Raw genomic sequence first — 23,219 nt, forward strand, 5'->3', positions numbered from 1 at the left:
CTCAGAGGCCCAAACAGGCCACCCTCTGCACAGGCCCTAAACATAAGCCAGAACGTCTAGCTTCTCTGAGTCCCTTCCTGAGCAAAGCAGCTGTGGATAATGAAACAGAGATGGGATAAAACTGGAATAAAAGGAAGAGGGAAGGATAGAGAGACTCTGTCCACCGAGAGTAACAGAAGGATTTGGGTAGCGTGCTGAGGAGAGTATGTTTTGTGCTGGGAGAAGACATGGAGCCATAACTCAGATCCAGCTTAGCTCAGATCTAGTCTGAAGTCCCTAGAGAATGACAGGGAGGCTCCCACAGGAACTAATACATCCTTGGGAGCTCTGAGAGAGCTTCTGGGTCACGACGACTTGCTCAGATACAGCCTCCATTAGCTCATGGCTGGGTGAACTGGACCACTCTGACCCTCTGTTTCATCATCTGTAAAACTAAGATAAAGACCACTACCAGGCATCGCTGCCTGAGATAATGTGTGTGAAGCACCTAGTACAGTGCCTGACACACAGCTGCTACTGGATGGGGGTGAGTTGTGGGATTAAGGTCACGCCAGAATAGCCCAAAACCTCAGTGCCAGAAGTTCAGTTCTTGCTCACAAAATCCAAAACAGTGTTCTTTACTGGCAAGCCACCTCCACGCAGCCAGGCTGGAAGTTCTTTGAGGCTGCCCCAGAAAGAACTGGGTGACTTTTGGGTCATGGGGATGCCAGGGTTCAAGGAAGGGCACAGAGTCCATGGTGTGGTCTGGCAAAGGACAGGTCTTGGAAAGAGGCCCCCAGCTGTAAGAGGTCAGGAGTCCACAGCTCAGCCCACAGTTTGCTGAATGCAAAATCAGGACAGATGATCCATCCCAGGGTTTTGTTTTAGTTCCTTTGTGGGAATGAATGTGAAAAATTGAACCCCAAAACTATATCAGTTCTTGCATCTTTTAGATGATACCCAAAGCCCACACTTCATTTCCTCTACTATCACTCTGTTCCTGTCCACCACTACCTATCACCTGATTTCTGCCACAGCCTCAGCACTGGTGTCACCTCCCTGCTCTGGCATCTGATCCACATACAACAGCCGGGGCATCTCTTAAAATTCATGGAAGATCATGTCAGTCCTCTTGAGCGAACCGCTGAACAATGGCTCCGGTGCCCCTGAGTAAAAGCCAGGAGACTTACCCAAGCCACCAACAGCCCTTCCGGCCCCTTCCCGTCTCCGGCCACAGCCCAGCCCACAGCTTTCCTCAGCTTTCCTCCTACATCTGAGGCCCTCTCCTTGCTCTTAGGATCCCCTCTATGCAGAACTCAGTCCTCAGCTATCCACGTGGTGGCCTTCCTCACCATTTTCAGGTATTTTTTCAAAATCATTCTTCTCAATGAGGCCCGTGGTGGTCACCCTACTGAAACCATGGCACCGCCAGCCCCACTTACTCTGCCTTCTCTGTCCCACAGCCATTGTCATCTCCCATAAAAGCACGTCACTTGCTCCTTCATCACGTCTCTTGCATTTTGTCTCTCTCCTGCCATGAGAATTGAAGCCCCTCGGGCAGAGGTCCAGTCTGGTTTGTTCGCTAATGTACCCCCAAAGCCCAGAGTGGCACACGCTATGTGCTCAGTGTCTGTCAAATGAATTAATGTAACCATCTGTCTCTGTGGAGCAAAACAGAATTACATGGAAACGGGATCTTCGTGTAAAATTGAAACTCTGGGGTGGCCCAGCCCATTCATCACCCTACCACTCCATTTTATAACTAACAGTGGGGGATAAAGCAACTTCAGGATCAGGGTCTAGACACGTGGGAAGGAAGCACCCTCAGGAGCATTCTTGTGGCTGAGAGGGCTTCTCAGGACTCCAGCTCTCCCTCCAGCTCTTCTTGGCCCTGCACATTTGAGCAGCCCTGGGGGCGGGTGTTCAGGCTCGCCTGAAGTCCAGGGTTTCTCTTCCTGGGGACCACCACGTGCTAATTGCATAAGGGCAGGCTAGGAAAACAAGGGACCAGGAAATACAGCCACGATTATTCTTCTCCTCAGCACTTCCCACCTCCTAACATTTTATAGAGGTGTGTATGCTGTCCGGTCCCCCAACTATGTCAGTTCCAGGAGAACTGCATTTCCAGCACCTAGATCTGGATCAAGCATGTGGTCAATAATCAATAAACACTAGTGGAACAAAGGAATGAATGAATGAATGGTTAAGCGCTTCCATAAACACAAATTATAAAACAATTTAAATCTACAAATAGTGCAATTCATATATGAAAATGTGTTTAAGTCTAAAATAACTGTTTGCTAGAGGCAGCATGTTAATTTTAGAAAAAAAATTAAGTGTAGAGACATTTAAAGAACATTTAAATCACCACATCAGAAATAGCCACTGCTTAAATTTCATTGTATTTACTTTTGGTATTTTTTCTTTTCGAAGGGAAACATACATTGGTGTGTGTGTGAATGTACACATATATATATGAAATTGTTATATTAATTATACAGATTTGTCTCCTTTTTTAATATTCTATGATAAACATCAACTGATTAATTGCATGGACCATTTACCAACATTACAAACTATTTAATGGCCATTCGTCTGTTTCTTCTGTTGGTGAAGCATGATTTATTTAAGTATCTTCCTCTTATTGGCCGTTTTGATGGTCTCTAACTCATTTTGTCATTGCAAATAGGACTATATTGAATACCCTTGAACACAAATCTCTGTGCATCTCCAATTATTTCCTTAGGATAAATTTCTACGCATAAATTTACTGGGAGAAAAGTTATAAAAACGTTCAGTGTTTCTTATACACACTCCCTGATGGGATGACGGACATGTTGCACCTTGAGAGTGTGCTGAGGGTCATATGGGTATATTCACTTGTCAAAACTCATCAAACAATACGCATAAATGAATGCATTTTATTATATGTAAAGCTGATTTTTTTTAACATGACGGGGTGAACAGACCTCACGTGAACAGTGCAGGAAGCAAGACGCCCACCCTTCCACCATCTCTTGGGCTCTGGTTTTCCCAGTCGAAGCGCCCAGGCCAAGGGGAAGGCCTGATCTGCTGCGAGGGTGGAGGGGATTTTAAGCAGGTGAGTGAGGGCAGAGGAGGGGAAGATTTGAGGCAGCTGTTGGGGGACTTTGGGGCTGAGACAGCTTGTTAAACGGCATTTGAGTGAAATCAAAGCATAGAATGTGTGATGAAACTTCTCTCCCATCCCCTCAAGGAGTCTTCAGTAAGATGCCCATCACACACACTATTGGGGTGTCTTGGGGTGCCAAATCTTCCTTCTATGGGGACAAGGGACAAGGAGGGGAAATTCAGTGTTCCACCCATGGCTAAGGAGGCTGGGGACCAGAGTCTCTGCTGGTTAAGTTCCTACAAGAGGCTCGTGTTGGGTGCCTGGTGGATCCCATTTTCCCAGAGTTGATCACCAAGGGCCCCAGCTCTGAGTACACCACAGTCACTGCTGAGGCAGAAGAGGACCAGGAGAGAAGGTCATGGTGACCTTTCAAGGGCAATGCAGTACTTGTGAAGAGGCCACACTCTCCTCACACCTCCCGTGGGGAAGGAAGAGATTCACTTCCTATGGCGGCGGGAAGGGGCACTCAACTGTCCTCTTCCCTGAAGACAAAGCCCTAACAGAAACACTCAAAGTTGGGGCGGGAGCATGGAGGGGTCTGAATCATTCCTTCCCACTCCCTCTGAGTCGGGGCTGGAGACCAGCAGTCAACTGACCATGTGCTTGACCACTGGACTTGCAGGAGGAGCTCAGTGGTTGAGTGGAAAGAGGGAGGCCAGTTGATGTGGCAAGTTCATGTGAGTTTTCTGTGGGTTAAATGACCCAAGAAGGTGGCTAGACTTGAGCTGACTTGCTTACCCTGTACCCCAAGAGGGGGGGTCTACTGGATAAAGACACTGTGGCACCAAGAGCCCAGGAGGAGGACTTCCCCCAATAGCATTCTGTGAGAGGGGAGGAAGAGGTTCATAGACACCAGATTGCCCAAGCTAGGCCCCCACAGATTCCACCAGAGAAACCATATGCCCCAACAGAGAGTCAGCGTGGGGACTCTGCTGCAGAAGGAACCAAGGGCAGGGCAGGGTCAGAGACAGCAGCAGCAGCAGAAAACCAAATGCAACCTTGCCCCCGGAGTCCAGTGAGGAGCTCCAAGGCTGAAATCTACAGGCCTGGAGGATAAGGAGGAAGGGGCAGGAGAACAAGCCGTGGACTTCTCCACTCCCACTCCAGCCAGTGCCCTGAGGCCAGCCTGCGCTGGGCTTCACAGTGAAAAGGCCTTGAATAGGCTCTGAGATTTAAGCTTGAAAATGAACAGGACCCAGCCCTAAGATCCAGTAGTGATGGTTTTAATAACCAAAAGTGACTAGGAAGTTATAGAATTCAGCTGAAATCTCTTTACTAGAGCTACTACCTAGCTGTAAGCAGTGGATTGACAGAGCAGAATTGGGAGCAGATGTTGGAAATGCTAAAAGTGTGTTATGGGTTGAATTGTCTCCTTCCCTCAAAAAAGATATGCTCAAGTCCTAAACCTCGATCCTTAGGATGCGACCTTATCTGGAAATAGGGCCCTTGCAGATGTAATTAGTTAAGATGAGGTCATACTGGAGTAGGGTGGGCCCTAATCCAATGTGACTGGGGACCTTCTAAGAAGACGGCCACGTGAAGGCAGAGACACACAGGGAGGAGCCGTGTGGTGACAGACGCAGAGACTGGAGCGATGCAGCTGCAAGCCAAGGAGAAAGTCAGAAGCATCACGGAAGATTCTCCTATAGGTTTCAGAGGCAGCACGGCCCTGCCAACACCTTGACTTTAGACTTCCAGCCTCCAGAGCCGTGGGAGGATAAATTTCTATTTTAAGCAGTCTGAGAGGTGGGACTTGATTATGGCAGCCCCAAGAAAGAAATACAGACTGGTTCATGGTTTATATTCCACCCACTATACCAGTGCGGCTCCCTTTCTCCAGCCCCACTACAAACGTGTCTTTGCTCCAATGGGATGAACTGGGAGGAATGCAGGCCTATGTATGCAGAAGGGGGCTGCTCCCGTGGGCCGGAGAACTTTGGGATGACTGTCACTGAGAAAGGCACAGAAAGTACATTTCCCACTCAGATTAATATCCATTTGAAAGGCATTCATGACTATCACTGGGCTCTTTGTAGGTCCACCGGCTTGGCCTCCTGCTAAAAATGGGGCCCTTCAAAGTTGGGGAGGGTGTTGGCGTGACCTGGAGGGCAGACGTGGTCCAGGAGCCCCTGTCTGTGAGGGCTTCTCAGGGGTCCCCAAAGCTTTGTGCTTTCCCTGAAGCTGCCCTGATGTTCAGCCTGGCTCTCTGAGTCCCAAAGAGGTGCAGTAAACTCCAATCCCCAATGTTGTGGATTGTGTAGTCCCAAATCTTTCCCCAGATGCCTGCGAATTCCCAGCGAAGGTCCCCTCTGGCCCACCATCCTTCCACTTCTCCCTGTTGTCTTGACTCTCTCCCACATTGACTCGGGTGCAAAGCTTAGTTCTTCCACCAGTTTCTATGCAGATTCTCTCCCTTTGAGTGCATTTGGAGACTTTAGAAATTGCAAAGATCTGGGTAGAAATCACAGGGAGTGGTCTTTGTGACCACCCCATCTCCCTGGCTCTACACACCTTCTCTCTTCCTCTCTCAGCTCTCAATAGATTAACTGACAGATTCATCCCCAATCTTATATGAACTTTCTGCTCGCACCCAAGGTCCCCGTAGCTCTGCCAGAAGCACTTGTCAGAGCAGATGGGTTTTGACAAACAAATTAAGTTTCCTTCCTACATGGAATTCAGGTATGACCCAAATGCGTATTTGTTTGTTTCTTATGTTATTTCTGAAGACAAGAAGAAAAGGTCTTTAAAGAAAGAAACAAAAAAAAAAGACTTTATGCTTTGCCTTTGAGACTCCAGAAAAGGGGTGGGAAGTCCTGGGCCAGCTGCAACTCATCTCTCAGCCACTGTGGGGTGGGAGAAAACTGAACCCCCGAGGAAACAATCATTCTAAAGAGTCAGGGAAGGAGGCCAAGGCTCTGGGGCCCAACCAGAAGTTAGAGGACAGGATGAAAGCCAGCTTGGCTCTTAAAATCAGAAAGGTTCTTGGGGTCCTAAGCCAGGAACACGATCCACCCGGCCACGGGGTGTTGCTGTGCAAGCGAGCTGAATCCACCTGGTCTCCTGGCCCGCTGCCTGAGAGAGCGCTTTGCTCCCTCCATTGGAAACAAAAGGCGCTGGGGCCAGCCTGGTGGCATAGTGGTTAAGTCTGCCTGCTCCACTTTGGCATCTGGAGTTCACCAGTTCAGATCTCGGGTGCAGACCTACGCACTGCTTGTCAAGCCGTGCTGTGGCAGGCATCCCACATATAAAGTAGAGGAAGGTGGGCACAGATGTTAGTTCAGGGCCAGTCTTCCTCAGCAAAAAAGAGGAGGATCGGTAGTAGATGTTAGCTCAGGGCTAATCTTCCTCAAAAAAAAAAAAAAAAGGTGGTGCCCAGGACCGTTGGCCTGGACGAGACCCAATTCCCCTGGCCTAGTCGTGATTCAGACAATAGGTACTATAGAAACAAGACAGCCAACGACACCAAAGTCATCACACTTTCAATATACTTTATTAAAAAGTTTCTTTGTATAAATTTCCTAAAAATTTTAAAATTAAAATTAAACCCCCCCCCCCGCACAAAAAAAAAAAAAACCCACACAACATTAGAGGAACGCCAAAAATATTCTCTATTATGACTTTCTTCTCCTTCTTTAATCAAGGCATTGGTCCCACAACAGTGCACAAAGATTAAGGGATTTTGCTTCCTTCTAACTAGATTATTTGTTCGAGGCTTCAGAAAAAGGAAATTAGCTGGAAATCTAATCCAGGAAATTGGGGGGAAAATGAAAAACTTGGACTCTTGTCTATTCACCACACACAGGCTTTCCATCTAAAGTCGTGCTTTAATTAAGAGGGAAAGAAATGAACCAAGCAGAAGTTATATAGAGTAGCTGTGACATTTGGGGTTACTTTCTAGAACTTGCATATGCCTGAAACAGGCATAACGTGAAACTCCAGAGGGAATTTGAATTTATAGAAATGTTCACATAAACACCAGCAGTGGGTAACTATTACACGACGTTCAAAGTATACAATATAACTGCCTGGAGACAGAGAGCGTTGGGTCCACAGACACATTTAGCACCATATTGATAGGTCATGCGCAGAACGTTTCCATCCAAGTTCGAGTGTAAATCAAAGCATGAAATGGTACAGTGCAAGGGAATCTATACCCAGAGCTTCTACAAAGACGACTTGCAAATGGCTACTCCTTCTTCTTCAAGAGGTATGTGTCACTGGTCGGCCATGCTTAGGTCCCAATTGCAGCAATGACTCCAGGGTTGACAAGCACTGAGCGTTGATGGAGAGGACAGGTGGGGTGAGGATGGGAGAGAAGAAGAAAGGGAAAAGCCACATTACTGACTGAAAATAACTGTATTTCTCATGAAAATGATTCTGTGGCCTTTGGTTTTCATCACCAATCTCACTTCTCTGCTCAATACCTTCAGTGGTTCCCAGGAAGCTTCTTGGCCTGGGGCTTGGGGCTGTCTGTGCAATCTGAGCCCATTCTCCAGCCTGGCATCATCTGCCAGGACTTTATGCAAAGTGACCTCCTGTTCTGGCACTGGCCCCAGGTTCTCTGTGAAGCGGTTCTGATTTTATTACCAACTGAGTTGCCCAAAGTAATGGAGGTATTGGATGGCCTGAGTGTCAACATTATTATTATTTAGAGGAAGCAAATTATGTAAAGATGAATGCATAGGGGTTATTTATCTTTGGAGTTATCTATAATTGTTCATTTTATTATTTTGCTAATAATCATGTTTTTTACAATATTTTATGAATAACAGGGACTTAGTAACATTTCCAAAGAGCGAGGAGTAGTCAGCCATGTGTTTCTGCATTGGCAAAAATACACGTATACAAGTAAGTTTTTAGGAAATAATAATAATTCAGAAAATTAATTTCACGTGTTTGATTTGCATATCTTTCTTATCTGAAGATGCACTTTATCTTCTTTTTAACATCTATCATAAGGATTGTAATTCAAGTATCTTGAAAACGTGAATTATTGGGCTGGGTCTCTTGTCTTACTTGCAAAAGTCACAAACACAAAAGAATAATCACTTACCAGAAGCGCAAACCTTTTCACATTCTTTCTGTGAATTAAATCTGTTTTCGTTTCCACCGCAGCCTCCATACCAGAATCTTGCACAGCTTTTGGTCTCCGAATCATAGTACCATTTTAACATAAATTTCCTGCAAGTTCCTTCTTCCTTTGGCAACTTACATATATCTTTAAGAACAAGATGAGAAAAGAGCATTAATTCGAGCGTGCAAGTTATTCTGCTCCCAGCGCGGGGGGCTGAAGATGTAGTCACAAGGCCGTCAGAGACAGGAAAGAGAAGAGTTTCGAGGGGGAAAATCCATTATCCTCCCCAAGCCTCAGTTTCCCCACTGCCAAAGGGACATGAGAACCACCTGTAGCTTCGTGAGCAATAAATGCAATCACGTCGACGAAAGCACTTTATAAACCACATTCAGAATCCCAAACGTTAGCTACCATTATTGGGTAATTTAAGATGAAATGAACTGTGTTTTTCCATTTCCAATCACTGGGCCACTTACTCTCCAATTCCTTCAATTCTAAATCCCCAGAGAAGAAACCGAGTTTTAAAAGCTTGGAGTTTTCCACTTCTTGGCAAGATAGCAATTAAGTTTCGCCAGAGTACAGTTCAAAATGCAGGCTGTACATTTCACTACCAGCCAAGTAGATAAAAAATAAAAGTTAAAGTGAGGAAAAATCCTTTATGAGCGTGTGTAGATGTGTGCACGCATGTGTGTAGCTGAGCCCCTCCGTGACCCGCCAAGTTAAACAAGGGAGTAAAAAGAAGCGCTAACACTGATGTAAAATTCACAACGGCAGAAATGCTACAGAGCAAAGCTATTTCGACGACAGAGAAGCATTCTTTTCCCAGTTAAGGAAGTTTATGTTTTAAATGCCTACTTCTAATGCAGTCCAGCTGCAAAGTCAAAGCTACGGTTCCTTCAATGCCTGGAAAGAAACGTTTTCAGTTCTCACACAGTAAAACTTCTGTTTACAGGGCTTTCTGGCAAACTTCAGATTGTCCTGGGAAAAAGAAGCATTAATGTCAACCGTTTCTGGAAAGTTTGGTAAACGTAAACCTTCTTTCGACAAAACTCCCGGGAGCAGATAACGGTATGTTTACGTGAGTAGCTGACAGGCCTGAATCACCCAGGCTGCCCTCGCAGGGCTGACTCTCCGTGGGCCTTTAGCCCCAGATACGTGTGTTGCTCAGAGCTGCAGAGCTGACGGGCATCTGCAGTTCTGATGGATACCAAGAAGTTATAGGAAAACCTCAGACTTTAGATAGAGAACCAAAGCTTGGGTCCACCACAACAGGCCAGACTCCAAGGAACACAGGAGTGAGGCTCATAATTGGTCTAAAACACTTCTTGCTGACTGCGGGGAAGTTGTCACCCAAGCGTGAAAACTAGTGGCTCCACCACACAGCATCTCCTAGTTGCAGACCCAGAAAGCCAGTGGCACTACCGAGAGCCTTGGAAGGCCCAATGAAGCCAGAAGAAAACGGCGATTTACGACAACAACTTCCTCTCTCTCAGATGTGCCCATAACTGATGTCTGGCTTCCAAGGAATGTCATAGAGGAGACTGAGCAAGGCAAGATTGTTCAACTACCAGAATTTATCCCTTGTTTACTGATGGGTTCCCCTGTTAGCGTGAGGCCGGGCCAAGTGGTTGCCTCATCCCCTCTCCTTTCTTCCCCAGAGCATCCCCTAAATGGCCGATGTTTGTTCCGTTTTATTTGCTCCTAGTGCACTCAGTCCTGGCCATCTGTGTTTAGCCCTTCCATTCTCACTCCTCTGGGCTCATCTGAAGCAGACACGAGAAGTCTACCCAGACCCAAGGACATCCAGCCTGGACGCAGCCCTGCAGCAGGACGTTCTGCTCCCTGACTGATTGGCTTTTCCGGCTTCCTTCAATTTCCACCTTGACTCTCCAAAACCCAACTATTGCTCTTGCATTTTACACCCTTTATTCCAGGGAGAGTCACTGCTAAGATCCTGCAGTGTTTACAAATGGAAGATAAGGACACAATTACCACGGACAAACAGATATTTGGAAAACCAAGAGAAATATATTAATGAGGGCCCCACATTATTCAAAGACAAAAACCTGGGATTCTCCATTTTTAAAGCACGAAAATGGGAGGTTTTACGTTCCTAAGAAGCCTCATCGTTTTAAACTCCCATTGTCTTGATTTCTGAGACACGTCATTCAGGCTGGATTTCCCTAAGCTATGTCTACATATACTGAAACAACCATATGAAAGCCAAAAAATTAAAATCTCTCGTAGTCCAAAGAGCAATGGTTAGACCTCATTGATCTTTGCTCCAGACAAGTCTTCAGACACAACAGTTGTTCATATTTTCCCTCCAGATTCAGTTTGCCCCTTTGGATGTGACCCTGCAGGGACCCTGAAGGCCTCTGTTTTGTCTGAGAGGAGTGTCTGGCTGCACATTCACTAATTTTTTCCTCCTTATATTAAGAACCCAATGGGAGCCTAAAAGACAGTGGGAAGTGAAAATTATCTATAACCTCTCCTGGTTCGCTTTAGCCTAGAATAACGATGCAAATAAGTTTCATTTTAAAAGAAAGACCACCGTCTGGCAAAAATTCCTGGTGAAAGAGTGGTTGTTTACTAGGCCTCAGTGAGCATCCAAATACAAGAGGAAACACAAGAAGATGGCAGCACGGTGTCTGGAAAAACCCTGTTCACAGGATCTCTTCTGTTCACAGAAGCCACAGGAGCCAAACTGGGATGTCCTAGAAAAACCACCGTGGGGTGGAAGTCACCCTAGGAAACACAGTCCATTTTTGTAATAGAGATGTGTGTGTGTGTACCCATGTGATGCATGAGTGTGTCCACATGTAATATTCATAGAAAAAAATCAGGAAGGACCTGCACTGGGTCATTAATGGTGGTCATCAATGGCCATCAATGCTGCAACTATGAGAATCACATTTTCTTATATTTTTCTGTATGTTCTGAATTTTTCACAATGACTATATATAATTTTATAATTAGAAAAAATATTACTCTTTGAAACAGAAAACGTGTTGAACTGGAAGATTTGGCCTCTTTTGTAGTTTGAGATCTATAATGTCTAAAAGAATTTGTTAAAGCATGAGCTTTGACATTTTCCAGACCAGTAAGTTGTCACTATTGAAGTGCTTCCTTGAGCAAACTTGGGGGAATGGAAAGCGTTAATGCCGCACTTGTAAATATGTGTAAATATGTTCCTCATCAGTTTAATGGGTTCAAAAACAACAAGATGGTTTAATCCTTCAGACCCTACACTGCCGACATGGTATAAAATGCTTCCAAACCTCAGAAGCAAGTATGACTTTCCTTAATTTCAAAAACCTTTCTGCATCTATGTTTTGAGTATTGATTGGCTCACAAAGTACCAAAGAAACTTTTTGTGTTATTTTCTTTATTTTAAATGTAGCTGTGGTTAAGTTTTGGACCCTTTGCTCTTTCAGATCTTGACCAATAGACTTTTGTTTTATCAGCCTTTTATACTTCACAATAAAAGAATGTCAAATACCCTTTGAGGCTCGTTATAACCCAAACATTGCAACTGACCTGGATACATTCTCACGCAGCAATAAACACACAGCCTTGAAGATGGCTATTTCTTTTCAACCAAATAGAGGAAATATCTGTAGCTCTTCAATTTATCTAAACTTGTGGGTCTTTAAATTATTAACATAAAGTCATCTGTTTTCCCCATTGTATCATTTTGTGCCAGCCAATGCTACATGTTCACGGTGGAACATGGCCAACCAAATATTGTAATTCATCAAATTTAAGATGCCTTAATTTTATGATGCACGATTATTTTATATTCCACTAAGTAAGACAAAACACTGCCAAACACCATGACATGTCATCAATTGTAGGTCACATTTCAACTTCAGAAGTGCTACAATGGGGAAGATCGTGCACCTTAGAGTCAACAAAATAAGTAAAAGATTGGTGAACTTATTTCTTTCAGAGCTGTGTAATTGATCCCTCAGTGCCTGGTCAGACAAAAATGTGATCATTTCTACAGATCGCTCATTTCTAGAATAAGTAAAAAAGAATGTTACACACTTTGTTGGCTATTTTTGCTCTCTTCTGCATTGAAACTTTTATTCAACATATAAGGATTATTTTGGAATCCTTATAATTTAGGAGTCATTCTGTGATATTGCAAAAAATAAATTTTCTGAGTTAGATTTTTTGTTGTTGTTTAGAAACTTCAGAGAGTCTTAGCTTTACTAATAATATGCATAGAAAATATCTATCCGAGTCTTCTTCAGCCAAAAATGAGAAGGAAGAAGAGAGAGCTGGTGATAAAAATCTAAAACCATAATCAGCAACTAGACAGCACTCTCAAAACTAGCAGTAACAAAGCATGTAGTAAAAACGCCTAGCACATTCAATGCTTTTTTAAGGCTGTGACGATCACTGAAAAATTCCTTTAATTGTTGCTAACTGCCATTTATAGGCAACAAATCTATCACAGAAAAGTGGGTGTGATTCTTTCAGACGCTGAGGAAAGCAAAAAGTGGGCTGGGATTTTTTTGTGTTGGGGGGGGATTTGTTTTGTTTTGTAGAGAGTATTAACCATGTAAAATGGAATCACGTAATATTGCAAAGTCTGGAACGCTGAGTGGTTAGTAATGATGCCTTAGGTCTGCTAATGTCATCTACCTTCATCTCAAGGCCTGGGCCTTGCTGTCACACCTTTCACTCCATACCACACAGGGCCAGTCCTCATTTGGGGGACAAAGAACCCCTTCAGGAGACTGTCCTCCCATTATGTGCCTGCATCAAATTCCTGATAAAGAAGTATCTATTACACACGAATTTCCAAATGGGCGAACGTTAACATACGCCAATGAAAACCCAGGTGTTAAAACTGCTCACTCTTCCTCCTCTTCATTAGCTGACATGGACTAGAGACTTTTCCATTTCATAGGGTTTTGCCCACAAACTCTTGCATAGATTCAAACACTGGTCACCATATTCCCTAAGTCCAAAGTGGTAAACTATGACAAAACACAGGTCCTTAAGATAGAATCCCAATCCAGTGAATCTTTTATTCATGGAGGAAGGATAAAGAAGAATGAAGCCAGGACAAGGATCTGACATTTAAGACTAAGAAAAGGATGTGTCTCTCTGAACACAAACCGTATTTCTAATTAATTGGTGCTTCAGAAAATGAGAGGAATTAAACTGCCTTCACGCCCATATGTAAAAACTAGTTTTAAATTTTAATTTTGCCTTAATTTTCTAGAAAATACATCTTTGGAGAAATAATGCATATTGTGGTAATTGACATTTGGACGCAAAGTATACATGCAACTACTGAGTAAGAACGCAGTTACCATATTTTCAAAAAGTTATCTAATAAAGTGAGGAGTTGTCACTCCTTTTTTCATCTGCAAAAAATATGAATATAACTAAAAGGTTTTATCTCCCTGGGGAAAATTTCTAAAATGACTTGATTACAGGGGGGAGGGAGGAGGTTGGGAGGAAGTCAAGCTTTCATCTCTTCATTCTGTTTACCCATTTTGAATGTTAACATTTTAAAGTAAATATGCAGTTAATTTAACTGAAGAAAGAGCATTCAAAAAGGGCGTGTGTTTGTGTGTGTGTATGTGTGTGCACACTTACGTATGTTCAGTGAGCAAATGAGTATTAAGCGCCTTCTCCAGGCAAAGTGTGGTTTTGATACTGTGAGGCTAGAGATCAATTATGCAGGGCCTTGTCCTTAACAAAAAGAGTGTAATTTATATTTTCACACTGACTTGAATCACTAGGTGGGAAAGACGCACCCATGTGTCTTTCACACCCATGTGAAATGGTGAAAGAACATTCAGGGCCTGGGCTTAAGGGCTGCATGATCAGAATGCAGGCTTGATCAGAAGGAAGGAGGAAGCGTTGGAGTCATCTCCATCAAACTACTTGTCATCTTGAAAGAAACCCAAGCCCCAACTTCAAAAACTGTTTCCTCTCTGTCACACGGAGCGAGGAGAGCTAAGTGTGAAAGGTCTAGATTGAAAATGCCGGCCTACGTCTGAACCCGTGACTCAGTCTTAAAAAATAAAGCAGCCCAGCCAGATTCTTGTTTAAAGATTGTGTTGTTTATATTAACTCAAAACTGTTTGGATATTCTTGTCTCTTCTGAACCACACGGAGAGAACTAACAAAACCCCTAAATCTCACTGGAGAGTGGACTCTTAGTCATTTTCTTCCAATGAAGCTAGAAATTTTACATTTCCCATACTCCATGAGGAGTAAAATTACCACTGAGTGGGGAACAACACGCTCAGATTTCAGTGACTTTGAATTTAGAGTCGCATCTGTCCTGACCCATATCTCCAGGGAAATCCTAGGAAATTCTTGGTGTCTTCTCTCTGAGCTCAAGCACCATGTTAGGAAGCCTAATGAAGGTGACTCAGGAAGGGAGCTGTAGTGGGGAGAAGCTGCAGAGCACCCACCCCACTCCCGTGCAGGGGACAAAGGCTTATCCACAGCCCCTCGAGGCAGGACTCAGAAAACTGCTTAGGAGCAAAAATCAAAGAGGTTGAGATTTAAGTTCTCTTGCCCATCCGAAACTCTCACTCCACATCCCTTCTTCCATTTCTTTTCGTTTGATTTGAAAACAGTAACATTAAAAGTTTTGTAAGATCTTTTTAGACAATTCCTAAGCAGTCTAGCTTAATGTCCCAATCTACCATGATTTCCTGAATTGTTCTCATAAACTTATATCACGAGGAAGTAATTTGTCGCTCTGTCAATCTTTCCGTTGGAAAGGCTACAGAGGTTGAAAAACACGTGGCTGTCTCTAACATAGACCAATTCCTCAACTTGATTCCAAAAGCAAACTATTTTAAGCATTTTTCAGTTCTGTACACAGTTTAATTAACCTTATGACATATCTATGTGTATAAGAGTTTCACAGTTCCTGCGTTGACTTAGTTACCTTCTTTCTAGTAACTCTTGATGCCACATGTCAGTATGGGCTGTGTCCTATAAAAGGGCCATATAAAAGGATGAGAGATAGATAGATACATACATAGATAATGATAGATGAATAACTGATAGTTAACAGATAGGTAAATGTAGATATAGATATAGAGATAGAGATATACATATATATATATATATATATATATATATATATATATAGACATAGGGAAAGTGCATTGATGGTATAAAGCATTCTAGCAATAGAGAAGATCCCCTCTAGAAACAACTAAAAGAAACAAGAGGCTTCTACTCCCAAGTGGCCCCAAAGAGATGGGTTTGTGGCACCAGAAAACACTTAAACCATCTAATTTTATTCAAACACAGATGAGATAGGCTATAGATTCTACAGAAAGGGGAAGATGAGAAACAAGCATCATTTTAAAAGCTTACAGTGGAAAGCGTAAAATGAGGAATACGTACACCACAGCTCACCAGATAACGTGCTGCTGCTGTGACAATGCAATACATACTGAAACAGCACAGCTGCTGTTAAATCTAGCACAATACAGACGCAGCTAGGCACTCAACATATGCCTTTTACCATAATCCATTCTGGAAATAAACATCATAAAGAGTTACGCTTTCCTCTTCCTGACTGTGGCCAATGCACCAAAAAAATAATGAATTGTCCCCATTGTTAGTGGAAACTTTCTGCTCTGGGGTCTGTAAGACAATAATATATCTAAGTGCCCACAGAATTTTGATTTTAGGTATTAGTACCAACATCATTTGCCAAATCGTCTCAAGCAAAGCGTGTCAACTATCTCAGTAATCAGTTTCTCATGGATGAGAAACAGCCTAAGCTCACGTTCTGCTGGATGAGGGTTACGGGTCTCGCAGAGTTCCACTGCCTGGGAACAAAAGTGGGTAACACTAGTGACTGATTTAACAGAAAATGCACACACACTATGGGTCAGGCACAGAGAGTGGGATGATAGACTGAGCCAGGGTGTGTGCTTAGGGAATTAGGACCAGGACTTCCCAGGGGTCACTTCCATACTCACGTCTTTCATGGGTTCTAATCTAGGTTGTCTTGGGTTCTTCTAAGCGGCTTTTTATTAGATTAAACCACTGCGTGGATGAAATCCTACTGTTTGCAGCATCACAGACCACAAACCAACTCGGGCCCCAGTATGAGGCACAGGGGAAATGACTAACAGATATGTGATGCCTGGCCACAGCCCCAGAAGTAACTCCCATCCAATTTTCCCTAATGGCCCAGTGACAGGCAAGGTAAGTCACCACTTACAACTAGGAATATGCAGAATAATACCATGTTGGGCCACGCAGAACAGATTTGAACTGTCCCCATAGAAGTCGTGGGTGGCCTGAGAATTAGAACCCCAGCAGATGACCTAGAATCAAGACTTCAGTGAGTTTTAAATGTTTGGAGGAATACTCTCTTAGTGCCATTAGTGGATCTAATATTTTCACAACTCACCAGTGTCAGTTCCAGCCAACGGTTCTGTGCTCACCATTAGATTGATGGTTGAACTAGAAGCTGACCTTGCTGGTTGTGGAGGTGGAGGCGGAGTTTTCTCTATAAAAGAAAAACATATGCAACTGGTAGGTAACTCAGAAACTGAAGGGCTTAGGAATCCTTAGGGACTGAGGCAAGCTTGTCTTTCTGGATTAACGTCTTACACAAGAGTGAATCACTGAAACATAGAGACCCAAGAAGTCTCTGCCTACACCATGTCTGTTGTCTGCAAGTTGGATTCATCTCTTAACAATCAAATGGAGGATATGCCTGAAATTTTGAACAAATCCTCTCATCTCCCATATAACTTCTTCTACTGCCATCCAAGAAAATAGAGCCCTGGGGGTGGATGGGTCTTCGGACTCAAAACTTCATGACCCTCGTCCATGGTGACTGTTGAGAATTCCCTCCCTTCAAGCATAGTTTCTTGATCTGAACAACGTTGGCCCAAGGAGAAAAGGATGTGAGCCTCTCTTCCATAACCCAGGAGCAGTGGAGGTCAAGAAGAATGGAAAAGGGAGTCCAGAAGAACTTAGAAAGGAAAGGGGGATGGCATGAGTAATTAACAGAGACTGGAAAAACAGGCAAGGGCAGGCCTCAGTGAGGCGAAGGAGCTGGGGAGACAACAGATGGCAGAGAACAGAGCCCGAGCGTGGTGGGACCGGGGGAGGGACATGCTGATGCCTTTCTGCAGTGGCTGTGGACATCCCTTGGCCTTTGGGGTGATGAGACTTCGTGGACTCCTCGGTTACTCCCTAAGAAGCCAGCGACTCGGTGGTTCTGTTCACCGAACATGGAAACATGCTTCTGAAACATGGTCTTTGTGGGCGGTCAAGACCCCCAGCCAGACTGGCAGGGTATAGTTCTTTCTCCCAGGGAAGAGGCTGCACTCGGGCCAAACGGATCTGGTCTCCCACACAGAGGAGCCCAGGACCCCAGGAGCAGGACAACAGTTCTCAAGACATCCCATTTTCCTTTGTTAATCTATAAAGTTGGGCGCAACCCAAACACCCAGGATTTTGTTTTAACCTTGTTATGATTTCAGGACAGATTCAATGAATAAGAATTGCTCCCCCATGTTCCTTTTGAGCCGCCATGTAGAAATCAGGTACCAACTTTTCTTTAACCGACCATGTACTTACTTGTACTGAAACTTCCCTGGTAGGTGGCTCTGACCTGAGACCTCAGGTAGCAGACCACTGTGACGTGGTACGTCTGCCCGGCAAGCAGGCCCCCGATGACACGGTCCGTGACCGAGAGATTCTGCTTCAGAACCAGAGATTGATCGAGTGCTGAAGTGACGGTGAGGTCATAAAAATAAGGACTCGGGGGCTCCGGCCTCTCCCAGTGGAGTTTGGCACTATTCTCTGTAATCTCAGACACCTGGACCTCTCGAGATGCTTTAACTGGAAGATAGATCAAAGCAGAGTGTGGAGAGAGCGGAGATAAAAACAATAATACAACCCTGAATAATTGTAACATACAGGCAAGAGATGCAATCTGAAAGAGCTGTATCCGTAGACAGTTGATGTGAAATTTAGGCGAGCAGCTCTAGTTTCTCAGAAAGCTCCTGAGAAATATTGGTCCTATAACCCACCAATATACATGAAATGTGAAATTCATCGTAATTAAAAATCTAATTATTCATCAGCAAGGTACACAACTATCTTATTTCTTCCGATTGAAGATCTCTCCTATTAAGGAGATACTTTGAAAATTCACGGTCCAGTGTGCTAATCTGAAGAGGAGCGTTCAACACAAAATGCGTCCCGTAATTTAAAATATATGAAGTCGTGAAACTTCAGGGCATCACATGAAATTCTTTTAAAGGAATCTCTGCTTTCTCTCTGTTCATAAAATGAAGACAGTTTCCATTGTTTCACGAGCACATACATTCTGCCTTCACCTTTATAAAGGTTCGTGACCCTCTGTGGTACCTTCTAGCATCTTTGAGGAAAAGCTACAATGACACACTCTGGGTCTCATTAAGTCCACCTGCCCCTTGTATCTAATTCAGCCTGGAAGGATTCTTCTCGTGGGTGATACTAGCATGTGGTTCGGTCCAGAGGGAAAGGCTGGTTCTCCAGGCTCACACTTTTCCACTATTTTGCTAAACTAGACACCCTGATATTGCCACAGGGCACAACTTGGGCCACTTTTCTATGCATTTATGCTTCAGAGCAGGGACAAAGCTCCATCTAGATCTTCTGGAGTCAGATTCTAAGGAGACAGGTCTGGCTCCAGAGCCCAAGCATAGAAACATCTGCTTCGTTGCCAAGAGCTACAGACAGGCTTTTTCACTCTCTCTCACTCCTGAAATGGGATCTAAAACTCTACTTCTTAAAGTGAATCCCTTTAGCTTGAGACGACTGGATTTCTAGAAGAGGTGGGCCATGCCCCCCACCAACATCCAAGAGAGAATGGGGAGCTCCTCCTGCCCACCCCCGACTCCAAGGCAGCGTGGGGAGTGAGAAAACAGAGGTGGGAGGGAGCGTGAAACTCATTTCACAAGCTCTTGAGATGGAACTCGCCAGCCTCACAGAGGGCCATAAGGCAAAGTGCTTTCTAATATAGAAAAAAAGCAATGTTTTGACAATTCCATGCTGTGAGCAGCGCCTTTTCAAGTGCATCCTCTAGATGTAGAAAATCCCAGATCAATGACTGTATTTCGATTGCTTTGTAAACAGGCTTCGAGGGACGTGCCCTAGACACAGTAAATGAGGACGTCACAAGTCAGCAGCCCTCACGGCGACTTTCTTACCCATGAGATTCGCAGTGGCTGGCTTGGTGGCAGCTGATCTGGCTCCCTGGGGCCTGGGGACCTCGGGCTTTGTGGCCACTGGCTTGGCAACGGTGGGGGGCCTTGCAGCTGCTGGCTTCGCTGCTGCAGACTTCACAGCCACTGCAGGTTTGACTGTGGCCGTCTTCGCGGCCTCGGGCTTGGCAGCCACCGGTCTGGCAACCGCTGGTCTTGCGGGGGCCTGCTTTGCAGGGGCGGGCTTGGAGGCCGGCAGGTTTACCACAGGTACTGGCTTTGTGGTGGTGGTCACTGGTTGGGCAGTGGTCACTGGCTTCGTTGTGGTCACTGGTTTGGATGTAGGACTTGAAGTAACGTTATTTGGAACATTTCTGTTAAAATAAGTTAAAGATTGTTTCAACCATACGTATTTTTACTGCTCTCTAAAATAGAAAGACATGACCCCACGAACTGTGCAAAACTGGCTGTTTTAGCAAAATGCACACTCTAGCTTTTATATCTTCTGTATTGTACTGCATGCTGCGTATGTTAAATTCCTTCTTTTTAGCACCTGTGCCACAAAAAAGATATTGAACAGCAAATAAAATAACAGAATCATTAAAAAGGAAGCCTAGTTTGTACTATAGATACACCTGACTTTTTTTTCAATTCATAAAACAAAAATAGGCAAGAGAGTAAAGAGACTATAATAAATATTGTAATAATAATAATTATTGTTGTTCATAATAATAATAATATTTGAACAATTTTCTAATTATAAAAATTAACCAACTGAAACATATACACTGAAAATTAAATAAAATCAGCTAATAGCTACTCTCATTATAAGAAACTATCCCCTGGGACTGGCCCAGTGGTGTAGTGGTAAAGTTCGTGAGCTCCGCTTCGGCAGCCTGGGGTTCATGGGTTCGGGTACCGGGTGTGGACCTACACACCGCTCATCAAGGAGGTGTCTCATATACAAAACAGAGGAAGATTGGCAACAGGTGTTAGCTCAGGGCCAATTTTCCTCACCAAAAAATAAGTATCCCTTCTAGCCATGTTGAGCTGGAAAATTATAAAGTCAGTGTATACTGTTTCACTTCCAAGGCTTATTGTGTATTTCTGTTTGTATTAATTTTTGCGTATGCAGTTGTTTTTTATAATTTCTTGATCCATTACAAATCTCAAAAGAGAATAGCAATGTAGTCAAATAGATACAACAGCACAGACTCAGCCTTTGTCCATTTCTTGCCCTGAGATGAACATCCATTATTTGGTAGATATATCATGCTACATGGCATATGCAGCATATTTTCAGGTTGATTTCATAAAACTGCAAATATTAGGTTACCTTGTTCATTCTGTTTTCCTAAAGATAAGGGTGAGCCAACTTTAGGGAACATTCCAGAGAAACAACGAAGATAATTAAAGGCTATAAAAAGAGAATCTGTGAACCCAGGTGAAGCAGGATGAGCATCATGGTGCCGAAAATGTGCAATGATTCTCAACCTATCAGGAGGAGATTTGGAACATTCTCTCCGAAGACAAAGGCAAGAGCCGAAGGACTTCAGGGTGAGAGAGAGAGCCGAAGGACTTCAGGGTGAGCAGTAGGAAGAGACAATCTCTCTTTCCCACCTTGAAGGTCAGCCAGGAGTAAGCCAGATACTCATTGCTCAAGGATAATTCGAACTCCCATCTCTCGGGGTGAAACGGTCAGAACCCTTACTTCCCCCAAAGCATGACACATTGTGGCATTATTTTCAGGGGCACAGACTGCTGGCACATGGCCTGAGCTCAGTTTCTGCCACCATGTCCCTCTTGCCTAGCCCTCTGCCACACAGTCACACCACCCTTCTTTCTGGCCCTGGAGTTGGCACCAAAGACGGAGCTGGGCATTAGGCCACTGAGCATGTGCCAGGCGGCCAGCATCACCATGGGTACTGCATCCCACCCAACTCCCAGCTCTCTCCTTGGTCTTCCTAGTAGAACATGCATGTTGCCTCCGATTGGTACCTCCATCACCTATGTTATTGCAGCCTTAATTATTTTAAGATCTGGAGTCCACTTTTTGCTTAACGTATGCAATCCTTCTATATAAAATCATTTCACACCAGATATGGTAGACCATTTGGACCTATGGAGCCAATTACCCATCCTCTCTGTACCCTCGTCTTTTATATAATGTGATGTGACAGGTCTCCACCAAGTCTAGTTCCCCACCTTTGAATCTAGACAGACTGGTCTTTGGACATGCTTCAGCCAATAAAATGTGGCAGAAGTAACAGTGTGCCAGTTCTAGCTTAGGCCTCAAGAGGCCTCGCACGCTTCTCCCTTTCTCATGGAACCCTGCCCAGTCACCTTGTAGGCAAACCCAAAATTGCCTACTGGAGAATGACAGACCACAGGGAGCAGAGATGAACCATCCAGTGAGACCATCCTAGACTACCAGTCCATAGCTGCCAAGCAGCTGACCACAAACACATAAGAGCCCAGAAGAGGCCAGAAGTACTGCCCAGCTGAGCCCAAGCAAAAATCGCTAACCCACAGAATTGCAAATTAAATAAATAGTTGTTGTTTTAAGCCACTAAGTTTCAAGCAATTTGTTATGCAGCAATAGCTAACAGATACAGCAGATTCTTCAAAAAGAATGACCCACACAACCTTTGGGAAGTCACATTTTCTGGGTTTCAATGTCCTCACCCTGTAAGTTAGGCACTGGTCGGAGGACTTCTGAATCCCCTCGAGTGCTGTAATTTTTGAGGCAATTATTATAATCACTTACACTTGTTTGTGAGCAAATTTGACAAGATTCTTTGATGGTTGGTCCCCTTGGAACCAATCGCACTGTTTCCTGATATCTGGGGACAAGTAAAAAGCATTTTCACCTAGAGAGAAATGGAGGAAAAACATTTTAAGCACATGCAAATCACATGAAAATTAAAATTAATCTGCTAAGGAGTTAAATGGATAACATAGTAGGTAACTATAAGCATTCATTGAATTAGTTAATTCTTCCAGACAAGATAAATCCAGTGATTTTAAACATTAAGTATAATTGTACTTGAGCCATAAAACATCTTAAGCCAATATCTTCTATTTGGCAATGTTTGGATGATTAGTTTAAAGATAGTAATTAGTCAACATTAGCGGGAAGACAAGAGTAGGAGAAAAATCAAGAGCAGAGTTTTAACAAGTATCTAAGCTCTTGAACACCAAATTAGTTTTAATATTTTCTCGATGCTGTGTTTAAGGAACTTTTGTTTTTAATCTTCTGAAGGCAGTGACAATGGCCCCTGGGTGAACTTGATGGCTTACCTTTGCTTCACATTTTTTCCCTAAAATTTTTGGGGGACAGACCTTCACAGATGTCAGTACTGTTTTCTTGGACCTCACCTTTGCCTTGAACAAACTCTTAAACTCCTCGTATATACATGTTTATTCAAACTTTATAATCTCCCCCACTTGTTAGACACTTTCCTGTGCCAACTCTGGCCATGCACTGTGCCAGGCTCTTGGGAACACAGTGGTGAATGACACACCTCCTCAAGGACCATACTGGGACCACAGACACATAAATGAATGACCAAGGGGCCATGTAATAGATGCAGTAAGTACAGCATCCAGGTTAACAATGAGCAAGCCTAGGGAGCAGGGAGCATCCACAGTGAGCAGGGGCAGCTGGAGGTAAGCTTTGAAGATGAATGTGGATTTGCTGCCAAAAGGAGAGTTGGAGAGCATTCTGGGGAGGGGAGCTATAGCAGCAAAGGCCCAGAGCTATCCAAACATGGGGCTGTGGCTAACCCAGATCAATACTTCT

At 44.0% G+C, this 23,219-nt stretch overlaps 1 protein-coding gene across 1 annotated transcript in view; it reads right to left on the reverse strand.

Annotated features, from left to right (window-relative positions):
- Positions 1–6,603: 6,603 nt before the first annotated feature.
- COL6A3 (collagen type VI alpha 3 chain) overlaps positions 6,604–23,219 on the reverse strand; it is an 84,061-nt gene continuing 67,445 nt past the window's right edge. The window contains exons 38-43 of the mRNA XM_070618673.1: positions 22,185–22,287; positions 19,424–19,791; positions 17,805–18,068; positions 16,624–16,722; positions 8,184–8,348; positions 6,604–7,402 (exon numbers count right to left, since the gene is read on the reverse strand). Coding sequence (XP_070474774.1) covers positions 7,362–7,402; positions 8,184–8,348; positions 16,624–16,722; positions 17,805–18,068; positions 19,424–19,791; positions 22,185–22,287 — 1,040 coding nt within the window. The 3' untranslated portion in view covers positions 6,604–7,361. The remainder of the gene's footprint in view (positions 7,403–8,183; positions 8,349–16,623; positions 16,723–17,804; positions 18,069–19,423; positions 19,792–22,184; positions 22,288–23,219) is intronic.

Source organism: Equus przewalskii, chromosome 5 (assembly GCF_037783145.1).
Source record: "Equus przewalskii isolate Varuska chromosome 5, EquPr2, whole genome shotgun sequence".
Lineage (NCBI taxonomy): Eukaryota > Metazoa > Chordata > Mammalia > Perissodactyla > Equidae > Equus > Equus przewalskii.